At 41.0% G+C, this 15,346-nt stretch overlaps 1 protein-coding gene across 7 annotated transcripts in view; it reads right to left on the bottom strand.

Annotated features, from left to right (window-relative positions):
- Positions 1–417: 417 nt before the first annotated feature.
- Positions 418–15,346, bottom strand: part of ZNF532 (zinc finger protein 532) — a 31,846-nt gene continuing 16,917 nt past the window's right edge. For all 7 annotated transcript variants that reach the window (XM_030968335.1, XM_030968336.1, XM_030968334.1 and 4 more), the window contains 6 exons: positions 13,365–13,541; positions 9,225–9,387; positions 6,501–6,779; positions 3,002–3,114; positions 2,516–2,663; positions 418–2,258 (listed from right to left, as the gene is read on the bottom strand). In XM_030968335.1, coding sequence (XP_030824195.1) covers positions 1,764–2,258; positions 2,516–2,663; positions 3,002–3,114; positions 6,501–6,779; positions 9,225–9,387; positions 13,365–13,541 — 1,375 coding nt within the window. In that variant the 3' untranslated portion in view covers positions 418–1,763. The remainder of the gene's footprint in view (positions 2,259–2,515; positions 2,664–3,001; positions 3,115–6,500; positions 6,780–9,224; positions 9,388–13,364; positions 13,542–15,346) is intronic.

Below are 15,346 nucleotides of genomic sequence, written 5' to 3'. Positions count from 1 at the left end.
AAAGAAAAGTAATAGTAATGGCTGTGAAAATTGAACTTTTATTATCTGTTCACTGTATACAAAACACCATTCTGCATAGTGATAACTCATTTGTTGTACAGTTGACAGTGCACATCAACAAACAAGTGTTTAGAGGTATCCACTAAACGGGAAGGGCAGTGGTGGCAGTGGTGCTTGCCCACTGTAGGATGAAGTACCTCACAAGCACTTGATATGCCAGTAATAGAAATGGGCTAACAAGCATCTACCCAGGAGCCAAACTAGGAATGAGGATGGAGAGGGCAGAACTGATGTATCTGAGAAACAATTTCCGGAATGATTAAGTTTTACAGAGGTGGTTGAGAGGACCCATATTTTTTTAAACACTTCAAATTTTAAAACTATTAGAATTTAATGATAAATAACAGAATCTCACAATTTTTGGGGGCAAAATGCTCCACATTTATTTACATATGAAATGTGTTTAATACAGTCGTAATGGACATAGTGTATAGTAACATCTGACAGCAGCAAGACTTTTAAGGAACCCAACAATTACTACTGTTTATCATGCAGCTATCTATATATACACAATTTGTTTTAAAAAAAAGTACAAAAATTTTTTGTAGGGTTACATACAAGGTATAAAATGCAAAAACAAACTAAAAATATACTCTCACAGAGAACTCTATCTGAAAGGGACAGTATGGTACCTTTTTGTACTTGTGCAAGCAAAACTAGTGGTGCTGGACAGGAGTTTGCAATGTCTGGCCCGTGCTAAAGCTGCAGGCCCCAGTCCCACTCCTGGCTGGGGCTGGCTCCTTCCCAGTTGTGGCTGTGTGTGACACTGAGCACCAGAACGTTTGGCATGATCAGATGGAGCTGGCAAATCCCAACCCCTGCAGCAAGGGTCAACTATTTCCTTGCAATAACCAGCAAGGAAAATACATAATGCTGCGTACTCACTTCTGCATGTTTAATAAATTACATGACAAAAAACATCATCATTATAAACCTATTCCTCTAATTACATCTTATTTCTTAAATCCAGAGCAGCCCAGCCCATTTGTAACAATTTGAGCTTTGATCACAAGCACCTGGTGACCTAAAAATGTCACTTCATGATACTCAGAGTTGTGCATTTATACTCTTCAAAAGTACTTCACCACTCCAGGAGGTCTGCACCTGTTCTGGTGTTGCCACCTAAAAACCAGCACTTTATTTTACACGTGCAGTGGTACTTTTGTCTTTTTTTATAATGTATTTTGTAAGAAAAAGTTTAAAAGCTTCCTTAGACATTTGGAGGTCCAAGTTCTTGGACCCTCCCCTGAGCTTGCTTCCTCTCTCCTCTCCCCTCCTAGCACCTCCTCTTGATGCTAAACTTCCATTAGCTAAATTTTCTTTCAGAAGCATTCAAAAACCAAACAGTTTAAGAGAACCTAAGGAACTGCCCTGGCATTCAGAACTCTGTTTTAAAGAAACTTACTACAAAAGAACAGAAAATAACCAGAAAAAAAAAATTTTTCCACTAGTTACTGATACAAACACATAACCAAAGAGTATAAAAATTATTAGTTTAAATATATACAAACATTTTTCAACTCAAATACTGCTTCAATGGTTCTGAGGGTATAGACAATGAGGTGAAGGGGACACTTTTATGCAGAATATATTGCAACAGCCTGAACAGTACTGTTAATACTATTATACCTTGAACTTTCTGTAGCAAAAATGTCATTAGTATTCCAATGTGGAGTGAGATTTCTGCATCCCAAACAATCTGATCACTTGTCAGCTGAACTCATTCTTTTGGACTTGATGAAGGCCATGCCATGTGTTCTCATGTGAGTGTTTAAGGCCGCTTCAGTTTCAAAAGTCTTTGCGCACACTTTGCATCGTCTGTCTGAGGCCACACTGTTGGAAGAGTCGTCCTCGTGGCTGGGTTTGTTTTCCTGCTGATTATCCTCCCCAGACCCATTCTGCTTTGATACTGGCTGAGGCTCCTTCAGCTTATGTACAATGAAGAGGTGTCTGGAAAGGGACACATGAGATGTGTAGCAGAGTCCACATTCCCTGCATTGGTACGAAGAGCCATCAGATTTATGCTGAGGAATATGTTCATGAAACTGGAGAAGATTTTCTGTTGTAAAGCCACAAACTGCACACTTGTGAACTTTAAAAACATTTATCTTCAGCTTCTTTAATGGCTGAGTGATTGCACCTCGTGGAGGTCTGAACTCTATTACAGGTTCTTCCAATTTACGCTTTGGACTAGGAACCTAACAGAGAGACAGAAATGGTGTGCCATGTAAGCATAAATACGCAGTTCTTTTCATAACTATTTGTGACTTGCAAATGTCAGAACCTTTCCCTTGGCAAATTCTAAAACAACTCTGATAAACTATCCATTTGGGGCTCTACTTCACAGAAGATGAGTCATTTATGGCATCAAAGTACCTGTATTTATTTAAAGATCCTGAATATATACCCCAAAAAAATAATTCTCAGTGATTGAATGAGTCTTCTAAGTGATTACCTTTGTGTCTTCTTTTACTTCCCTTTCTTCCATGTTGGTAGATTCAGTCATTTCTTTCACATCAGGGTCTTTAATGCCGTGCATCAACTGAATATGTTTTTCCAGCATCAGCCTCTTGGTAAAAGTACGTCTGGAATCTGGGCAGTGCCTGCAGATACACACACACAGACACACACATTCAAGTGTCATGCTTAACAAGTGCCTTTTGTAGACTGGAAGAATGGGTTTGTATTTGAGATACTCCTGAAAACCAGTTTCCCCAGAGTGGAACTGTGAACTCTCAGCTCAGCCAAATTTCAGACTGTAGCCTTTACACACTGCACTCTCAGGAGCCTGACATGTTTCTGCAGGTAGGATAGGTAATTGGTTTGGCCTGTCCTGGGCATCTGAAAGAATGGGACACTGGCTTTTCCACAGTTAAGGAAAGATGTTCAACTAACAATGGTTTTTGTATTCCATTTCTAAATAAATTAAACCAGAACTTACGAGCACGTATAAACCTTCCTAATGCCTTTGTGCTTGATACGATTGTGCCGACATAAGCTGTGGGACGAACTGAAAGATTTGTCACATTGCCGACAAGGATGTTTCTTCATTTGCTTTAAAAAAAATAAGAGAAAGACTTTCATTAAAAAAGCTCAGTAAAAGTGGTGCCTGTGCTGAACCTTCTGATAAATAGGAAAGAAACCTCACTTACCCGTTTTTGGTACTGTACTTCACGTACAGCCCCTCTTCAACACTGTGCAAGTCAGAGCTGGACCTCTTTCAAAGCAGTGTGGCCCCATGAGCTACACACACACACACACCTGTCTCCAGGTGTGAACTGGTGTCAAGGACAGTGGATGAAGAGAATTTCTTCCACCAAAGAAACAGGGAAGATCAGAGGACTATTTCTGGATCAATAAAGGCAGCAGGATGAGGGGGTTGCTTTCCCTTCCCATCACCAAACCATGTCCTCAGCTGCTGACCAGGAGCTCCTCATCCTCATACAGAGAGTGGTGAAGAGCACAGAAGAAGGACCAAACTTGAAACTCACAGACACTGACACACTGTCAGAACTCAGGAAATTCATGACAAAATGAGCAGTACGATCTGATGCCAACTTGATGGCCATCTGTTTGGGGAATTCTGTGGGGCTGATGTTGCAGCTGGTCGAGGGGTAGGAAAAGTAAAGGAAGAAATTGAGAAGGGCTGGAGCAGTCACACTCTAGGTGTGTGGCAGTGAGCAGAGTGTCAAGCCCGTGGTCAGAAAAGCAGAAGGAGGATGATGCTCAGCAGGACCTGGGGCACTCTGTGAGGCAGCTAGCTGTGACCCCACACTTGTTCTGAATTCCTTGGGGAGACTCAAGATAGAGACCCAAACAGAATTTTGGATGCATTAGATTCTGCAATGGCAGCCAAACTAAAAAGAACTGAAAAGTTATTTCTGTAATTAAGTGCAGCATGATCTGTTGTACAGCATCTTGTCTTGACAGAAGAGGATGATCAATGACTAAGTTGGAGTTGGTCATTCCTACTTAGAAAACATCTGCCCTTCACAGAAGCACACCTGCACACGAGTGCAAGGAGCTCAGCAGATGGGTGCCTGGTGGAAGGCAGACACACATGATCCAGTTTCAGACAGGAGTTATACAGGCTTGTTGCAACCCTCCCTTGGCTGGGCTGGTAACTTTTGGGTTTTTTTGGCAGCACTTTTAAGATCAGGTAGAGAGTCACACCAAGGTGGCTACAAAATTTCCTACCCTTCAGCTGGCTCCCTTCCTCCAGAATCCTCAGGGGAGGATCAGAAAAGGTGAATCTGTCTGTCTGTCTGCATACACAGTTCCCAGTAAGGGCTGGAACCATAAGGATCTGTCCAAAGGGGATATACACAGCAATACCTCTCCTAAGAATACCTCTGCATAATCCAGCCTGGGATCAGCTAGGGGTTACAGCTCTTTCACTCTGCTCCTACAAAAGCAGAAACTAGAAGTTTGAAACTAGTATTTTCATATACGTTGCATGACAATGGATTTTGTGAATAGCATATGAATTGCTTAATTACCGTTTTAAACAATCATTCTGAAAGGATCACTTTAGAGCATTTAACCCACACCTATGATTGTTAAGAAAATAAGACTGTAAATTAGTTCCTCTATTTATCAGATCCATATGACATACTTGGTTATCTTGTGCTCATTTCTATGCTCTCTATGGTAGAAGTTTAGTTTTTCAACATAGTCTTTTTGACAGCTAACAATTGCTAGAAATTTTGACAGGTTGGGAAGGAATGTAGCACCTGGTCTGTATCCCCTATTTCTGAAAGACATGGAATTGTATTTCTGTTCATTTTAGTATCTGTGTGCCTCCTGTGTTATTCAAAGAACTCCTTGAGTGGGGATAAAAACCAGCACCTGAATGGAAGCAATGAAAGAGGCCTTCAGGCCAGGATTTGAGTGCAACAATTATCTAATATTTCATAATAAGGGCTATTCTTGAGCTAACATTGCACATAAACATCAGAGAGAGAAAGGCACAGATTTAAAGCCAATATTTAAAAAGCATTATTGATATGTTACAAACCTTCTTTTACATGCCTTTGGCTACTCTGCTGTGGATGGAATCAGACTGAATATCGCTCTCTAGTTCACTCTGAAGTGACAGTTTCATTGGGAGGTTGTGCTGCTTTGTTTTTAAGAATTGCATAAATGTACAATGCATTCAGTCCTAAAGGCATTTCTGATTGCCAGTAAAAGCTCTGCTGAATTAATATTTGGGCAGCAGGAAGCTGAAGGAATGGGGTGGGAGTTACTGGAGGCAGTGATGCTGGGGTGCTGTTTGCTTGAAGTCGTCCTAACAAAATTGAAGATGACACTTAGTAGTCCAGCATTTTCAGCTTTTCCATAAAACGTTTATAAACAGAATAAATAACTTGCAGAACAGCTTTAGAGATAATAACTGTAATAGAAACCTCTGGAAATGTGCAATCATTTATTGCAGCACATTAGAATCTTGAAAACGATGGATTTTCATTCAGAGTGGTTCTCCTCCACTTAAGACAAAATCAGTCTATTATCCCTCCCAGTCCTGCTCTTTTGCTGCAGTGCAGCACAGTACATCAGTTTGGCTCCCTGGTTCCCAGCTGAGGAAAGAGTCAGAGCATTGCAAAGGTGAAGACTGGCTTGGCTGGTGGCTGCCACATGTCAGCAAGGGGCTGGAGCCTGCCACAGCTAAGCAGGGTCACTGCTGCCTTCCTGCCTGTCAGTCTTTTTAATTTCATTTAACTGGAAACGCTGTTGAGCGCAGGAAGAACATCAAACAGTCTCTCTACTGACGTGAGGATGCAACATTCCCACATTTCACTTTCAATCCATTTTAAGTAAGATAGCTCAAATTCAGGTGCTTTAAATACAAAATTCAACTTGTTAACTCAGCTGAACTCTTTAAGTGTCAGATTAGAATAACAGCTCAACTATGGAATGTGTCTGCCTTTAAATGAAACACCAGTTGGCACTCAGTGGATGAGTAAAACATGACTGAGTCGTCACTCCCTGAGGCTAACAGGCACTGAGCTTCAGAACAGAACAGAGTCAAATTGTTTAAGCTGGAAAAGATCTTTAAAACTGGGTCCAGCTGTTACCCCAGCACTGCCATGTTGACCACACCACTGTAAAGAGAGGGAACTGAGAAGGCACAAAGAAGAAATAAGAACCTGGAACAGATTAGATGGTTTGGATGAAATACAGCAATATCTGTCACTCTTTCCATCTTGAAAAAATTTCAGTACTGAATGAACAAGTCTACAATTGATTTTCTCAGTAGAATGATGTAGAAACTGAAAAAAACTAAGCAGCCAAAGCAAAAAAAGATGAAATAGATATAAGAACAGTAAGTAATAATAGTGGGACTTAAAGGAATTATTTTCAGAAACACAAATGGAATGTAGAAACAAATACTTCACCTTTCAGGTTTAATTCACCTTTTTGTACTGAATATATGCCTTTACCTTTCCATGTTCTTTCCTCATGTGGGAGATGTAAACGTCCCTCTGAGTGAAGAGCCTGTCACACTCCCAACATGTCCAGCCAGGGCTAGTGACTTTTTTAGGTTCTGCTTTCTTTATGGGAGAAGGAGATTTCTTCTCCAACTTTTCTGTTCCATTGATAGATTTTGTGTCCTCCTTGTTGTGACTGGCTGAGTTTTGAGTTGTGGGTTTAGTACTAAGAGGCAGATTTATCCCCAGGTTTGGTGGCCCCTCGACACTTTTCAAAGTTCCATGCATAGACTATAATAAAAGACAGAGAAAAAAAGGTACAAAACTGACATAGATATACACAGTTGTACTCAACCAAAAGCCTTCAGGTACTTCTTTGGCATACTATTATAATCAGATCACGTTTGTAAAGAAACAGGATTAAGTAAAGGCAAGACCTAGCATGACCTAACAGTAACTGACACCGTAGATAGGTATTTTCACAAAAAAAAAAAACCCGAGACTTACTTTGGAGGTTAAGTTTAAGTTGCAGTTTAGCAGGGAAGAAAAAAGGGCTCATAACTGTTAATAAAAAGCAAAGTGCACAGGACCAACAACTAAGAGCAAAGTGCAGGTGTGTAGTAAAGGAGGAGGCTGGCTTTAGTATCCCACTGCACAGGGGAGCGGGAAACAGGGTTCCGGTACTCTCAGGCAACTGAAGCTGACCTGGAGATTCCATTCCAGCCTAACCTGTCAGCATGTAAAATGTTAGTGCTCAACTTTCCAAATGTCTTGTAAATACAATATTTGAAATTTCGTTTCTTATTTGAAACTACACCAAGAGCATTAAAGCATAGTATGGAGTCCCAGTGCTGGCCAAACAGGGAGTATTGCACCTCCAGGCCAGGCCAGGCAAGTCCTTCACCATCTGCTCTCACTGGCTGCTGGAAATTTTCTTGTAGCGAGTCATTACAGGAAAATAAGACATACATTTCGCCATCAAGAAATATTGGCATCTACAGGAATTATTCTGGGTTATTTTCTGTAGCTTTAAATAATCTCCTCCTGAGCTTCCTTCTGTCCCTTTCTGTCCTACTTTCACCAGGTCTGTCTCTGCCTTGATGGTTTATGTCTAGCCATACCAAACCATTACTTTCTATGCAGCTGAGCTCTGCCTCTGTCTGGCACTTGTACTCTCCCTGAGTCCTTTTGTGCTTTTATCCTCTCCCTGAATCCTTTTCTGCTTTTATCTATAACCTGTTACTGTTTTTTCAGTCCCCCTTAACTGAATTCCAATTCACAATGCTTTGCTCCAGTCCCAACTGCTATACACCCATCCTAAATGCAAAACCAGCCATACTGCTACTGCACATGTATTGATTAATCCTCTAATTTTAGTCTCAAAAATGTCTGACTCATTTATCATGAATCATGCTAAAACCCCACTGGCTGGAAGTTCAAATACTGTCATGGAACAAACACTAAAGCCAAAGCAGTTAAGTAGTGTGCAAGTAAGCGAGCACATCTCTGAAATGGGAGATGCTAAGCACCCAATTTCTGTAAAGACAGCTTCTGGCCCTAACTGCAGTCAGATCGAGCTCCTGAAAGTGTTGTCTTCAGGAAGTACTTGTGTACAGATAGAACAATACTTTTCCAGTAATATCTGAGTCAGGAAAAACTAACTACAGAAACAAGACCACACTGCAATACACAGAATTTGCCTATTTAGTAAAAAAAACCCAACCATCTGAGTAGATCAAAGGAAACCGAAATCAGTTTTGCATTGCTGCATGAGAGGAGCATCTAGGGTATCTTGCAGTAAACATGCAAGAACTAGTGATGCTACTTCAGAAACAATGAAAATACCCAGTCCTTGTATTTCTGAACATCCTGGCTCAGCATTTCCCTCATGTGCTCCTCAAGATGAAGACTGGCTTTAAGACCACCTGTTTTTTTCAAGATTTGTGATCTTATTTTCAACACTACTTCAGAGAATTCTGTGGCTACAAGTGCCATAGCTGGGACTAAAATGCAAAATTATGGTTTTAGCAGCCAAAAAAGATGTCTGGCCTTCCACTCTGCGGTAGAGAAATGGTATTCAGAAATTGTGTCACTGCCAGAGAAGCACAGCGAGCTCCACAGTCCCACTGTGTGTTCAGGCACCAGGGGTTAGTAAGGCAGAAAACCCTCATCTTTGGTCTGTATGACATGAGGTAAGAGGCTAGCAAATGATGGCCAGGGGGCTGCTGATCCTTCAGACCAGGACTTACAAGGATGACAGTGAATCGTCAGTTCTTAAGGGTGTTTATGGGGAAATCCACCGGAGTTTTTTTCAAAGCACACATGTTCAAGTTCATATAACACAGGTAACCTCTACATCTAGCAACATACTGCTTCCTGGTGAATTCTGGGCATCAAAGGTTTGATTTTGTGATGCACTCAGCATTCTCAGCTACTAACAATTGGAACAATACTTAAAATACTGTAAATAGAACTCAGTATTTGTTAGGATTGGACTTGCTGAGATATTCCCAGTACACCAAAATCAACATTCTTACAGAAAAACCGACTGAATCATTACGGATATGCTGAAGACCAGACACAATATAAAAGTTTAACATTTGAGAACAACATTCACAGATTATCCCCTCAGCATTGTTAACATCTCTCTCAGCAGTCTTGTTACTCTGTGCCTTTTCACAGCATGTATTGCATGACAAATGGTATAATGAAGGAAACGAGAAGATGCCTACACACCTTGATATGATCCATCATAAGCTGTTTCTGTGCATATAGAAGAGAACAGTCTGGACACTTGAAAACAGACACCTTCTGGTTTTCAATGTGCTGATCAAAGTGGCGATAGAGCAAAGGTTGTAGAGTAAACACAGTGTCACACATAGAGCATTTATATATTATTCTAAAAACAGAAGCACAATAAACAGTGTCAGTCATGTTGATGATCTATTTGCAAGAATCATGACATTAACTTTTTTTCTCATCACAGATAAGATCTGACATGTTTAAGCAATTGTTTCACACTGCCTGAAAAAAGTTAAACTAATTCAAAACATCCTCCAATTTCAAAATATAGGAGCAGTAGAAGAAACAGAAAAATAGAAAAAAAATTTAAAAGTGCAAACAAGAAGCCAGAAAACAGTACCATGTGCCAGTTACAGATACAAAACAACATCTGCTCAGGATACTCTGACAGTTCAACACCTTCAGTTTCTGAACTCACATTGTAGCTAAAGGGTAATATCCCTGCTCCGGGTAACAAACCTGTATATTGTATATGGGAGTGATTCATTCTATTGTAGTTAGGAACATACTTCAAGATAAATACATTTTTGGCAATGTTCATGGCTGTGATGCTCCTAAATGTCAAACCTAGACTCTGTCAATGCCTGAAGCTCCAACAGTGCAGGACAGGATTTCCCTGATCTGCCATTCCAAAGCTTGATGAATCTGCCACAGAAATGTAGAGACACCACAAACACTTCCTTTCTTGGAGCACGTGTGACTTTTGAACATAGGTTCCCCAGACTCCTGTTCTTACAGCAGTTTTCTAACCACAGATCATGAGATGAGAGAGAAATCTAAGCCATGTAATCTGTAGTGCTGCAGAGAAAGTTTAGCCACAATAAAAGAACCAGCCACAGGTGCTCAGTACAGCAACAGGCACTTCCCATCTTTAAGAGTCACTTCCACTTAAAAAAACAACCATCAAACCCTCCTACCTGCTAAAGTGCTAAATCTTCTCATTAGCCACATAATATCCTTTCTATATCCCTCTAAGTAATTACCATTGATAGTGCATTGTTCCAGAGCTCCAGGGATCACTCTGCAGTCTGTTTTCAGATGACAAGAACATGGGCATTGCTTCCATGTCCAAGCTATTCTGGAACTCCAAATGAAAAACAATACACTGCTTCATATTAACTGGGAAAGACTTTGTTTTCGTGCTATCAAGGGGTCCCAGTTTCTCACACATGCTAAGATAAACGTATTATTTACACAGCATCCTCTGATAATCAATGTACTATTGTCCTGCTTTCTGTGGTGAACCCTTCACTGCAGATCTGGAGATTTGTAGAAATTCTTTCTGAATTTATCACATGTAAAAACTGTAACTCTCTAAAAACACCACGAGCTGAATCTCTGTATTTTCTATGGCAGCTAAAGTACTTTACCTGCCTTCACAGAAGCAGAACTATGTGGTAAAGATCCAAATTTCAGACAAGTCTCTGGGCAAAGATTGTACTCACTTAAATTCAGTGAGTACAGTATGAGTTATGACTATACACACCTGGAGTATTTCCTTCAAACACAGCAAAAACAGCAAAAAAAAAATTTCAATCCTTAACATGTACACTGGTTTTGTTTTTGTTTTAATTTAATTGAAGTAGTCAGTGTTTAACATGCAACTGCCTAAAATGCTGTCCAAAGCTTAAAGGCAGTTGTGCTTCCACAGGATGTCATTTACAGGGATGCTGGAATAAGTCAGGCAGTTCATCCCATCCCATCCCATCCCATCCCATCCCATCCCATCCCATCCCATCCCATCCCATCCCATCCCATCCCATCCCATCCCACTCCCAGGCTGGTTCCTCAGCACTGCTCCTGCCCCACAGGACACACCAAAGCAGGCACATGGCCTTTTCACTTCCCAAAAATCTGCTTAGCAAATTCATGTACTATCTTGGAATAAATACAAGTGTTATCTCAGGAAAATACTTTTAGTCATATAAAAGACATTTAGCATTTGGAAAGCTTCTGCACCAGAGGATAGTATTCCTCCTTCCCAGTTTTTTTTCTTGAAAAAAAGGAACTTGTGGGATAATACACTTTTTACCAATAGTACCGTAAATATCCATAATTTGGCTTGATAAACAAGAATTTCTCCAGTATTCAAAAAGAGATCAGCCATGAAAAATATCTTAGTGCCACTCCTAGACACTGCTTACTGAAAAAAAATCACCTCGGTGGTTTTCTGGGAAACCAGAGCTTAAGAGTATGTTACAGGAGAGAGCTTCCCAGGGTTGAAAGACAAGACAGCCATCCATTTCCCTATATTAAAATAATCTCATTTCATCCCACTGAGAATCCCTGCATATAAAAGTCATTTTTCATACACCAAATAGTTTAGTGCATCTGTTGTGCTGAAACTGTTAGTAATGCAATTGTACATCACAGAGTTCCAAGTAAATGCCAGGGGCAGGCAGCCAGATTGCCCAGGAGCCCCACTGCTGTAAGAGAGGAGTGTGCCCTAATGCAGAGTGCCTGCGAAGGCCCGGGGCACTGCTGGAGCCATGGCAGTGTCCCTGCCCTGTGCCACAGCCCTGGGCTCAGCAATGGGGCTGGCAGGCTGGCACTGGGTGCCAGGCACGCAGCCTGGCTGCTCCGTGGTGCACCACAGATAACCCAAATGTGAATGCACTGCCTCAAATACAGCCTGGCAGCTCTGATCGGAACTAGGCAAGCAAGAACTCTGAGCACTGCAAGGGCTGCAAAAATCCTACCAGTCACTCTGCATGCATTTAAGGCAGCATTGTGATTAAAACTGGCACATTTAAAGGAAATACCACTTCTTAAGAGGACTGCTCCACTATGGATTCTGTGACTTACTACACTAGTATACATAATAAAATTTCATTTCATTTTTTATAATCAAAGTAAATTTGTAGAGGAATGCAATTATAAGTGCATCTATATGGAAAAAAACTAATGCAAAATACTTAATTCATTAACCTGATCAGAAACAATTTGGCAGATCAAGCACAGTTGACTTTTCATATGTGTAGCATCTTACACAAACAGTGATCTTAATCTTTTAGATTTCTCTCATGAGAACTATGGGAACCTGAAAAAAGTTTTAAATGCTGGTATCTAACAGCCCCTGACTGATGATACCATCCCGAATTTAAACAATGTATCACTTCCCACTAGGCAAAAATTACTTCCATTTGCTATCAGACATGGCAAGTTTGCTTTGATGGAAGTGTAAACGAAGAAAAAAAATCTGCTGTTAATATGTTAGAAGAAACAGTGAGAAACTGAACTCTTAGGAACGCTGGTTATTACATCGCAAGACACCTTCTATGTTCTTGAGTGTGCCAGTTGTTACCGTGCTGGTGCTCTGCACACCCCAGAGAGAACACGGCGCTCAGTCCCTGTTTGATCTCCGCAGTGCATTGTGGCAGTGAGGGACAGGCAGATGGAGGAGCAGGGGTGCTCAGAGGCTCACACCTGAGGGCTGGAGGAGTCTGCACACACAGCAGCACCTTCAGCACAGCTGTCCAACAGCTTTAAAAAAAGACCCTGAAGCCAAGTCCTACTTGTACCCTGTGTCACCACCTTCAGCAAACTACCACCTTTATGGGAAACTTTCCTAGCCACAGAACAAAAACACTTCTGCCTCAAGCCAGAAAGAGATTACCTATTGGAAAAAAGCTTATATAAACAGATAAAATCACTTTTTCCCAACTTCTCAACCACGTTATGAAAATCACCACATAAGCACCAATTAGTATTAGCATCTCTTTTAGGAATCACATTATTTTAATTCACAGTAAAAATGCAGATGAACTAAGCAGATTAAAACATCAGAACGAGCAACGCTCTGACCACCTGTCCAAATAATTTGTGTAATTACATTTTGTAATCACTCTCTTGTAGCATGCAGTACTTAAAGAGCTGCTAGTGCATTCAGAGAAATGTCACCTTTGCCCAATGAACTCCCAGCTGAAAAGTCATGAAAGCACTACACAAATCCCACATTCCCAGCAGGCTGACAAACGGGTGGCTGTCAGAGGTGTCCTGCAAGCACAGGACACAATGCAATTTCACACATCACTCAAATGCAGGCAAGTGCAGTAGAAGATAGAGTTTGCTTACTTTGGTTCGCCTATCTTGATACCCGGGTGTTGTGTGTAGGCATGGGAGTGTGTGCTGGGAGCAGATTTAAATGCCATGGGACAGATAGGACACTTGTAAAAGACTTCACAGTGACAACCTTGAATGTGAGACTTGAGTGCCGCCACGTCAGAGTACACGACATTGCAGTGCACGCAGCTGCGGAGAGAGCGGAGGAGAGTCAGTGCAGCCTGCCCCCAGCAGGGCTGGACATCATCAACATGGGTGTTCAAGCAAAGGCCAGAGAGAAACACACATGGAGAACAGCTGATAAAACTACATCACTCTGTCAACTTCAACAACCCCGAAAGAATCAACATAACCAGCGATTTGTGGATCACAAAGTAAGGGGAGAGAAATCTCACACATTGTCATTTGAAAATCTAAGAGATATGAGGTCAGGACATGTTTTTATGTTATTACAATAAAACAGATAGAAGGGTGGACAGACAAGCACTCTACTGATTGCAGAAAAATGCTTAAATCCTCGGCAAATTTGGAAAGAGATTTTCCAGAATGCATTTTTATCACATGCAGGGCATTGTTTAAAGTACACCACAGCAATTTAGAAACTACCACCAAATGGAAAACCAGTAAGGAAAATATTTTCACCATTTCCCTTGTTTAGATTTAATGACAATATACTGGTAATGATTTTCTGGACATGTAATCAAATCAGCACTTGGATTGAAACTCAGGAAAATGAAACCAAATCCCTATCAGATCAATATATCATATTGGAATTCAGAAAATATTTTTCAAAAACATACTTCTGCTGTGACGAAAATTTGTGACCTTTCTGCATCTATTCTAAAATGAAATGATTAAAAAATTGAATTAATATTAGAACATAAGAATTTTATACACAATGATCCCCTTTAATGCCCTGCATCTCCAGTAGCAAATGCTCCCAAATCAGTCCAAGAAGATAGTGCAATCAGCAATTACCTGTCAAATGAGACAATTTCTTATTGATCAGTATTTTGCAGTAAGACTTTTACAAACTCTTCGAACGTAGAAGGCCTCCACCCTTCCAGAATTTTAATTTTAGTATCTATCATGGCAGTATGATTGTTTTCATGTAAATGTCAATTTAATTTTTCAATAGTTTCACTGCCCTGATGATAGCAATAAAGCAGGAAATACAGTTCTACATTGAATTCAAAGATCCCATTTTACTTTTAAAATTTATCACCCTTGAATTTTATGAAATGTCATCCATTCTTTTTCTGGGCATTTAATTTACACTCTTAATAATATTCATTGAGTTTATACCCATCTAGTCTGCTTACCAATGCATTCTGTAAAGCAGATTATTCTGGTCTTTTTGGCTCTGTTAAAAGCTGTCCCAGAGAGCTGAGCACTTTGTCACAGCTGTGCACAGCGTGATGCACTCAGTGACACACGTGCTCCTGAGGTGTCCCTCAGAGGGCAGGGTGGCATTGCCACCTCCCCGTGCCACGGCTTGACTTTACTCTCGAGTGATGCCACACAACAACTGATCCTCAGCATCCACCATTGTATATCACACAGTTCCTAAGGCCCAAGCCTTCCTCTGGGGACTGTTCTAACAGCTGCTTGCTTTCACCTCCACAGGATGCAGGGAAACTTCAGGCTGAAGTTCTCAGCAGATTCAGTGCAGACAACTAGCCTGAACCACTGGAGTCAAAGGGAACGTCCTGGCAGAGGCCCTGTGGAGAGGCAGGACAGGCTGTGCTGCTCATGGGGAAAAGCACCACAGTTGTAGGAAAGGCTGGGGAGGCTAAGGAGGGAGACAGTAACATCCCCAGAGACTGCTTTTTGCTTGCCTGGGTGACTTTGGTTTAGTCTCACCAGATCAAGATATTCTCGACTCACTATGACATGAGATTTTATGAGACATCTTGAAAAGTTTAGTGGCATAGATTCCCAGTGAAGGAGATTCTTTCTGCTGGTGTTACTGGGGCAGGCCAGGAGTTCCTAGA

This window comes from Camarhynchus parvulus, chromosome Z (genome assembly GCF_901933205.1).
Source record: "Camarhynchus parvulus chromosome Z, STF_HiC, whole genome shotgun sequence".
Lineage (NCBI taxonomy): Eukaryota > Metazoa > Chordata > Aves > Passeriformes > Thraupidae > Camarhynchus > Camarhynchus parvulus.
Note: the sequence above shows the minus strand (reverse complement) of the source record. Positions and strands in the feature narration are given on the sequence as shown.